This window comes from Mandrillus leucophaeus, unplaced genomic scaffold (assembly GCF_000951045.1).
Source record: "Mandrillus leucophaeus isolate KB7577 unplaced genomic scaffold, Mleu.le_1.0 Scaffold366, whole genome shotgun sequence".
Lineage (NCBI taxonomy): Eukaryota > Metazoa > Chordata > Mammalia > Primates > Cercopithecidae > Mandrillus > Mandrillus leucophaeus.
In genome coordinates, this window is record NW_012103876.1 from 731,137 (window position 1) to 741,161 (window position 10,025).

General features: G+C 41.2%; 1 protein-coding gene across 2 annotated transcripts in view; it reads right to left on the reverse strand.

The window, feature by feature from the left end:
* Nucleotides 1-10,025, reverse strand: part of NSD1 (nuclear receptor binding SET domain protein 1) — a 186,947-nt gene that overhangs the window by 102,655 nt on the left and 74,267 nt on the right. For both annotated transcript variants that reach the window (XM_011989976.1, XM_011989977.1), the window contains 2 exons: nt 8,397-8,569; nt 332-2,885 (listed from right to left, as the gene is read on the reverse strand). In XM_011989976.1, coding sequence (XP_011845366.1) covers nt 332-2,885; nt 8,397-8,569 — 2,727 coding nt within the window. The remainder of the gene's footprint in view (nt 1-331; nt 2,886-8,396; nt 8,570-10,025) is intronic.

Below are 10,025 nucleotides of genomic sequence, written 5' to 3' on the forward strand. Positions count from 1 at the left end.
AGAAAGAAAGAAAGAAAGAAAGAAAGAAAGAAAGAAAGAAAGAAAGAAAGAAAGAAAGAAAGAAGAAAAGAAAAGAAAGAGAAAAACATAATAGAGATTTACTTGAAAAGGTTGGGGAAAAGGCTTCTGGTAAAGCTTAACTTTTGAATACATATGGAAATCTCATCTTCAAAATTCAGACCTTTCTACATAAAACTCCTTCTTCATTAAAGTGATGATTCTTGCCCCCCAGTTTATACTTCACTTTATCATTACAACAGACCAATTTCAGAAGGGCAATGTTTATCAGCACTTTCTCCAATTTCTTTTTATCACATTTAGATGTCCTTACCTGGTTCAGGGAGCTCAGCCTGTGGTGTCAAACTGGGAATTCCTGGCTCCTTTTCCATGTCACCAATGCTGGCACTGGATTTATCACAAACATTTAACCGTGGCCCAACTGAATCTAAGCAATCAGCATGCTTTTGATCTGTCAGTGGTTCCTCAAGTATGCTTGCTGAAGAAGTTCTATGCTCTGGAAACTCATCCCGCCCCTCCTGCACAGGGTCACTAGGAAGTAAGGCCCCAAAGGCACACTCAGAGTTTTCTTTCTCTTTAAATCTGTTCATGCGCTTACGAGGTTTAGTGCGCCTTTGGTTTAAACGCTGCCACCGCTTTTTAGGCACCACTTGATTTACACCATTGAGTTCATCATTCTCACTGTTCATTACAGAGTCCAGCTCTGGGCCTTTTCCGTTTTCAAAAGAGGGTCCTTTTTCAGAAATTTTACCAGGATCAGATTGCTTAACCTTGTTATCAAAATGCACATCAGAAAAATGGTCACCATCTTCACTTGTTAAGTGGCCCATTATCTGAAGGGGTTCCTCTTTACTAGGATCTTCTGCCCCACCTCTCAATGAACCTCCATGTTCTCGGTCTCCCTGCAGTGCAGCATCAAGAGTCACACTTGAAAGCTGATTCAGTTTTCTTTTGCGCTCGGTCTTTAATGCTTTACGATTCACTGTGTTCTTTACCACTTGGGCTGAAAAAGCATCTCGCAATTTGGATGAAGGCTTTGATCTTCCACAGTTGCGCCTAGTAACACAGTTTGAACGACTTTTACCAGAAGCAGGGAGATCTCTTTTGTCGGACACTAAGCCAGGTAGCGAAGCAGACAATTCCCCAGACAATGCAGAGTCACCTCCACTAGGGTTAAGATTGGCGGAGTTCTGAGTGCCATCTCCCTTTTTCTCTGAATTGTGTGTGGAGCCTCCTGAAACCAAAACCTTAGAGACTCCTACAGGACTATTAGTAGAACAGTCCCCACGACCAGGACTCCGGTAAGAGACCAGGTTTTGAGCAGTCATCAACCGCTGCTCCTTTGTCTTACTATCATGCATATCTTTCAACATCATTAGCAACGTACTGAATTTGTAGTCTGGTTCAATAGGTATGTGATTCTGACTAGAAGAGAAAAGTAATGGTTTTGATGGCTTTGATGTTCCAGAGTCACTGACATCCTCACCTAAGGATCTGTAAGAGAGTTCCTTCAACTCGGATAAAACATGTTTCACCACTGCAGTTTCTATGTCACTTGAATCCCTGGTTTTCTCATGCATATTGTTCAGTAGTTTTAGACCATCCACTTTCCCACTTTTAGAAATGCTGGCCAAAGGAGAGCCTTTGGTATCAGAAGAGCAGCATTTCAAACTGTACTCATCATTTGTAACTGGGGGTTCTATCATAACTGGATTTTCTTTGTGTTTGCACTTTATACTTCGGAACTTGGGCTGTTTGCTTTTCGAATGTAATAGAGCTTGATTTACTGCCCCACCCTTTATTAGTGAGTTCTCACTGGATATGCTTGATGACATGTTGAATTTTGGAGAGAGATCGTCACTTGTAAAATCTGATTGGGGTTTGTGAACAAGAGTAGATGCCTTCAGGTCAGAGAGATTAACCTGAGACGTCTCAGTTCCAGGTTCTGCACTCTTAGTACAACCCATTAAGTGGTCTGTATGTGAGTTACTAATGAGAGGCTTCTGTTTTGCTTTTACCCTAGTGTTTGTGGCAGCAAACCTAGAATACTTTATCTTTTCATTTTTCTGCATAGATAACATGTTCTCTGTTCTATCAAAAGCATCTGTAATTTCAAGGACACTGTTATCAGACTCTGAGCTGTGTTCTATGGGATCCAGGTCACTGCTTCCATCATCAGAAGTGGTACAGATACTAATGGAATCACTTCGCTTTTCCTCATCACCTGCTCCAATATAGCAGAGCTTCACTTTTGAACCACACACCAAACTTCTTTGGGGTTTATTCTTCTCTCGAGAACACTTGGAGATCAAAGCACCCTCAGGTAAGCCCAATAAAGCGTCACCATTTGAAGTCTCAAATTCTTTCTTTGCAGTGTTTTTTCCACAGGAAGAAAACAGAAAACTTCCTGGGGCAGTGTTGGACCCTGTGAGGCTATTTGCTATCCTGGAAAGTTCATTAGAGGCCTGCGTGTCAGATATATCCCCAGAGATAAAGTTTAGGCCAAGGTTCTCTGGAATCTTTCCCCTCCGTTCATCTTTATGTGCTTCAAATTGTATGTGGCCCTTTTTCACACTAGTCCTTTTTGGATTATCAGAGCTCTTTCTGGCTCGAGATTTAGCACAAGGCTTTTCCTTCTCATCTGCAGAATGTTCAGAATCAAAAGCCAGTGATTTCAAGCAGCCATTAAGCAACAGGTCATGTTCTGACTCAGGATCATTTGTGCAGTCCTCGAACGGCATATCTTCCTCACTGTCCAACTTGATTGAACCAGGAATACATTTTCGGTTCTTTGACCCCTTGGGAACATCATACTGTTCTGCAAGTCCAACACTGGCTTCCCATTTACTCAAAATTTTCTGAGGAACCTTAAATTTAAAGGAGAAAAAGAATTATCACTTATCAAAGAAATGGGTGGGGGAAAGGGAGATGAAATCAGAGGCTTTTTTTTTTTTGAGACAGAGTCTTGCTCTGTCACCCAGGCTGGAGTGCAGTGGCACAATCTTCGCTCACCGCAACCTCTGCCTCCCAGGTTCAAGTGATTTTCCTGCCTCAGCCTCTCAAGTAGCTGGAATTAAGGCTCCCGCCACCACACCCAGCTAATCTTTTGTATTTTCAGTACAATCGGGGTTTCACCATGTTGGCCAGGCTGGTCTCAAACTCCTGACCTGAAGTGATCCGCTCACCTCAGCCTCCCAGAGTGCTGGGATTACAGGTATGAGCCACCATGCCTGGCCTGAAATCAGAAGCTTTTCCAAACCTGTCGGGCCTCCTACTTTTATGGAACTAGCCAGGTAGTTAGCACCTGAGCTCAAGCAGCATCTGAATCATCCTAATGAAGCTTCCTCAATAATACTTCTACTAATAAGATTATGTCATTACAATAAGAACTGATCTCACAAAACAGTCTACCCTCCCTGCATTTATAAGCACAAAGGAGAACACAGACTAAAACTGGTAACATTACATTTCTAAATTAAAGAATACTCGGCTGGGTATGTGGCTTACGCCTGTAATCCCAGTATTTTCGGAGGCTGAGGAGGACGGATCACCTGAGGTCAGGAGTTCAAGACAAGCCTGGCCAATGTTGCCAAACCCCATCTCTACTAAAAATAAAAAATTTAGCCAGACGTGGTGGCAGACACCTATACTCCCAGCTACTGTGGAGGCTGAGGCAGGAGAATCACTAGCACCCAGGAGTTGGAGGTCACACCATTGCACTCCAGCATGGGCAACAGAGCGAGACTTCATCTCAAAAAATTAATTAACTAATTAATTAACAAATATGAAGGCCAAACATATGTTCAGTTGCATCCAAAAGAAAGTAGGGAGGCTAAGACACGAGAATCGTTTGTACCCAGTAGGTGGAGGTTGTAGTGAGCTGAGATCATGCCACTGTACTCCAGCCTGGGTGACAGAGCAAGACTCCGTCTCAAAAAGAAAAAAGAAAAAGCAAGAAAAAAAAAAGAAAAGAAAGCAAAAGGTTAAAGAAGATGAATATAGAAAAAACAGGATAAGAGGAATCAGCAGGTTTGATCCACCTCCTTACGTGACTTGAAATTTGAAATTCTAGTTATCACTAGCCACCTGGCTAATCAATCATCGACTATAAATGTTAAATATAACCTGGATTATAACCAACCCGTCTCCTAGGCTTCCTCATGTAATCCAGAGCGATGACACTGATGACACATGGGTACTGCGTTATCTTTTCTTCATACCTCACAGCATGAAAATATTGAGACTCTGAAATACAGCTAATTTTTCACTCTTATTTTCTTCCTTACCTCCACACAATAGGCGTTAGTCAAGATTCTAACTACCACATAGTGTTCACAAATACTTTAATATTTATGAAGGGGATGTTCTGCAGAGCAAGTAAACATTAAGGTCATTGCTGGGGACGATGGCTCACAGCTGTACTCCCAGGACTTTGAGAGGCTGAGGCAGGTGGATTACATGAGCTCTGGAGTTCAAGACCAACCTGGGTAACACAACGAGACCCTGTCTCTACTAAAAATACACACACACACACACACACACACACACACACAGAGACACACACAGAGACACACACACACACAAACTAGCCGGACATGGTGCATGCATATGGTCCCACCTACTCAGTAGGCTGAGGTAGGAGGATCACTTGGGCCCAGGAGGTGAAGGCTGCAGTGAGCCAAAATCGTGCCACTGCACTCCAGCCTGGATGACAGAGCAAGATCCTGTCTCAAATTTTAAAAAATAAAATAAATAAATAAAAGCCTGGGAGAAGTGGCTCACACCTTTAATCCCAGCACTCTGGGAGGCTATGGCAAGAGGATGCCTTCAGTCCAGCTGGGAAACACAGGGAGACCCCCTCTCCTAAATAAATAAATAAGTAAATAAATAAATAAATAGGCTGGGTGCAGTGGCTCACGCCTGTAATCCCAGCACTTTGGGAGGCTGAGGCAGGCAGATCACAAGGTCAGGAGATCGAGACCATCCTGGCTAACACAGTGAAACCCCGTCTATACTAAAAAATAAAAAATTAGCCAGGCATGGTGGCAGACACCTGTAGTACCAGCTACTCGGGAGGCTGAGGCAAGAGAATGGCATGAACCTAGGAGGCAGAGCTTGCAGTGAGCTGAGATCATGCCACTGCTCTCCAGCCTGGACAACAGAGCGAGGCTCTGTCTCTAAATAAATAAATAAATAAATAAATAAATAAAAATAATGAGGGTAACGCAGCTGGGCACAGTGGCTCACGTCTGTAATCCCAGCACTCTGAAAGGCCAAAGTTGGGGCGGGGGGGCGAGGGGTGGTCACCTGAGGTTAGGAGGTTGAGACCAGCCTGGCCAACATGGTGAAACCCTGTCTCTACTAAAAATACAAAAATTAGCAGGGCATGGTGATGCACGCCTGTAATCTCAGCTACTTGGGAGGCTGAAGCAGGAGAATTGGTTGAACCCAGGAGGCAGAGGTTGTAGTGAGCCAAAATCATGCCACTGCATTCCAGCCGGGGCGATAGAGTGAGACTCCATCTCAAAAAAAAAAAAAAAAAAATTAGGGTAATTAGAGGAGTAGCCTTCTCTTACAAAGAAAGGATCAAACTGACAATTTGGTGTGTGTGTATGTGTGTGTATATATATATGTAATTTTTTTTTTTAATTTTTAAACACAGAAACACATATCCACTAATGTTCAGGATTGAGACCAGAGTAAATCAATTTTCCAGAACCTGAAAGTCCCAATAAACACCTCTGAAAAGATTGGTAACTCTACATACCTAAAGACTTAACAAAAAAACTGATACATCCCCATCAGCAACCAGCTGAAATATCTGAAAGGAAGTCATTAACCTCTTTCATCCTAACAACACATACTAATTGTTTCTAAAGCATCAATCGTATGTCATATTAAATATTTTATACTTATTTCTAATGTTTACAACAGTTCTATAAGGTGTAAGTTATTGTACTAGCTTTAGACATGAAGACACCAAGTCTTTGAGAACTCAAGTCTTAAGTGGCAGACCCTGAATATGAACTCTAAATTATCCTAATTATGATTTTTAAAAATAGTCTATAAGTATTGCCAGCATGGTATCTCATGCCTGTAATCCCATCACTTTGGGAAACCAACATGAGAGGATTAAATCCAGGAGTTCAAGACCAGCCTGGCCAACACGGAGAAATCCCGTCTCTGCTAAAAGTACAAAAATTAGCCACGTGTGGTGGCATTCACTTGTAATCCCCAACTATTTGGGAGGCTGAGGCATAAGAATCGCTCGAACCCAGGAGGTAGAGGTTGCAGTGAGCCAAGATTGTACCAGTGTAGTCTGGCCTGGGTGACAGAGCAAGACTCTGTATAAAAATTAATAATAGGCCGGGTGCGGTGGCTCACGTCTGTAATTCCACCACTTTGGGAGGCCAAGGCGGGTGGATCACGAGATCAGGAGATCGAGATCATCCTGGCTGACGTGGTGAAACCCCGTCTCTACTAAAAATACTTTAAAAATTAGCTGGGCATGGTGGCAGGCGCCTGTAGTCCCAGCTACTCAGGAGGCTGAGGCAGGAGAATGGCGTGAACCCGGGAGGCGGAGCTTGCAGTGAGTAGAGATCACACCACTGCACTCCAGCCTGGGAGACAGAGCGAGACTCCGTCTCAAAAATAAATAAATAAATAAATAAATAAATAAATAAATAAATAAATAAATAAAAATAAAAATTAGCCACTGTAGTTGTACATATCTGTAGTCCCAGCTACCCGGGAGACTGAGGCAGGGGAATGGCTCGAGCCTGGGAGGTCACTGCTGCAGTAAAAGATGACTGTGCCACAGCTGTCTAGCATGAACAACATAGAGAGAACCCCGCATCGAAGACTAATAATAATAAATAAAAGTATTTAGACCCAGGGGAGTATAAAACACCAAACTAAGAACTATTATTTCTCCTTCTAGAATTGAATATAAAAGAATATCAAATCTTAGAGACAAACAGTAGAATGGTGGTTGCAGGGGATGGGAGAAGGACAAATGGGGAATTACTGTTTAACAGGTTAAAGAGTTTCAAATTTATAAGATGAAAATAATTATGAGATGTTTGCACACCATTATGAATGTATTTAAAACCATTAACTGTACATTTAAAAGTGTTTAAGATAGTAATTTTTATACTATATATATTTTAACACAATAAAAAAACTGGAGGAAAAAAAGAGTATTAAAATAAGCTTGTATTTTTCTAAGCCAAATTTAACATAAAACATCAAGCAAAAGAAAAAAAGCCACAATACTGATGGTTGAAATATAATTAGAGTAGAAACTTTAGACTTAAGCACTGACAAACATAAAAAAGAAAATTATTAAAAACCTTATTGTTCTCGGTGGACACAGTGGCTCACGCCTATAATCCCAGCACTTTGGAAGGCTGAGGCGAGTTGATCACCTGAGGTCAGGAGTTCAGGACCAGCCTGGCCAATATGGCAAAAGCCTGTCTCTACTAAAAATACAAAAATTAGCAGGGCGTGGTGGCAGGCACCTGTAATCCCAGCTACTCAGGAGGCTAAGGCACAAGAATGGCTCAAACCTGGGAGCCGGAAGTTGCAGTGAGCCAAGAGCATACCACTGCACTTCAGCCTAGGTGACCGAGTGAGACTCTGTCTCCAAAAACAAACAAACAAACAAAAAACTGTATTATTCTCATTAATAGAAATAATTAGTCCAAGGGACAAGAAGCAGAATATTTCATTTTAATGATCACTTTCTTCATGCATAAAATATAACAAAAGAATGGTCATGCTATGTCATAATTTTCACTACTCTGAGTGACAACAGTAAACATAACTAAAATAATTTATCAAAAAATTGAGTATAAATATGTCACAAGCTAGCCTCAGCCCACTGTATCTGCTCCCTAGCTATTTTCTCACAGATATTCTACTACCAAAGGAAATAACTTACATTTCAAAAATATGACGCTTTTTCCTTGCCTCCTCTTTGGTAACTGTCAAGTCGATAATTATTTTTAAAAGGCTGGGCCAGGCGCGGTGGCTCACACCTGTAATCCCAGCACTTTGGGAGGCTAAGGCAGGCAGGCTGCTTGAGCTCAGGAGTTCAAAACCAACCTGGCCAACATGGCAAAATCCTGTCTCTAATAAAAATACAAAAGTTAGCCAGGCGTGGTGGTGCTCGCTTATAATCCCAGCTACTCAAGAGGCTGAAGCACGAGAATCACTTGAATCTGGGAGGCAGAGGTTGCAGTGAGCAAAGATTGCGCCACTGCACCCCAACCTGGGAAACAGAGCAAGGCTCTGTCTCGAAACTAAATAAAAGGTTATTTTCTTTCTTTTTCTTACTTGCTTCTGTCACTCAATAAAAAGCCTTTTTCTTTTCCTACCTTATGCCTATATCCTTTTTCTTTCTGTTTCCCTCTTCTCCTAAGGACAGGTAGCTCTTCGAATTGATGCCTGCCTTCAAACATGACGATTGCTTTTCCAGCCACCCAGGCTCTCTCAGAAGGATCTCCAAAAGCCTCCACGTAGTACTGCCGATAGGGCCTCCGGTTGGAAACTAAGGGTAAGAGAACCAGAATCATTAATCAAAGAAATTACTTCTCATAATTAAGACAATAGCCACATCATTGCTGCCAGAGAAGACTGTTTGGAAACAACTAACATGCCCACTGAACTAGATAATCTGGAGTAGATCATACTCAAGGAAAATTTTAAGTATTCTATATGTGTTGCAAGAAAATACACAGGAGGTTATGAAAGAATCAGTAGTCTAGTCTGATGATGTCATATAGCTTCAAAACCAGTTAAATGTAGATTAACTACAAAGAAGAAATCAAGACAGTAGACAGGTAAGTCTCTTTCACTATCAGTCTATAATTTCATTGTTCCAAAAATACAGAAGACATGTGATAAGCCCACAGCAACAAAAATATCAAAAAACAACAAGAAAACATGAAAAACACTAGGCTAAAATAAAAAGAGGAAGAAATGTTTCAGCAAAGCAACACGTATGATCTGTTAACATTTATAGTGTAGTTACTCATAGACAAGCACCACACAAGGTGCTTTGCATGGATTCCTCCCCACAACCACACCCCCAAAATAACGTATGGCTTTGATATTTTAGATATAGTAAGTTCAATAACTTCAGAGAGAACAAGTGCATGGTCAAACACTGGTTTTGCAAAGAAAGTGAAATATGGTATTTCAAATTAGGGAAATTTTAAAAGAAAAGGGAAAGCCTACCAGTAATAAAACCAAAAATAAATCCAGTTTAGCCTATAATTTCTTGGTTGTCTAAAGTTCTATACATACAATTAAAAATATGAAAATATAAATCCTATATAGAAAAGATTATAAAGTCATCTAGTATATGTTGTCTTCCACACATTTACAATTTTATTAGCAACTTCTATTACATTAAAAAGTGTCACAAAAGAAAGAGATGACAACACATGTTTAACAATTTGTCACTTTTAATAAAAGGAAATAAAAATCATTTCATATGAAAATTCACTTTAACTCACATCTAGTTCCCTTGTAACAACCACATCTTGTTTCAAAACACAGAAAAGAATCCAAATAACCTTTGGAAGAATTATGGAATGACTACTTCCTTCAGAATGAAAAATGAAAAATGAAAAAAGAAAGACAAAGGAAGAAAGGGATTTATAAACTGAACTAACTGTCAACGGTAACTTCTGGTTTCAAAAGTGTACACATGGTAGTTTTTCTATAAAAACATAGCTTAATAATGAAACTAAAACTTAGTTAAATTTTGTGTTGTCGGCCGGGCGCGGTGGCTCAAGCCTGTAATCCCAGCACTTTGGGAGACCGAGGCGGGCGGATCACGAGGTCAGGAGATCGAGACCATCCTGGCTAATAGGGTGAAACCCCGTCTCTACTAAAAATACAAAAAACTAGCCGGGCGAGGTGGTGGACGCCTGTAGTCCCAGCTACTCGGGAGGCTGAGGCAGGAGAATGGCGTAAACCCGGGAGGCGGAGCTTGCAGT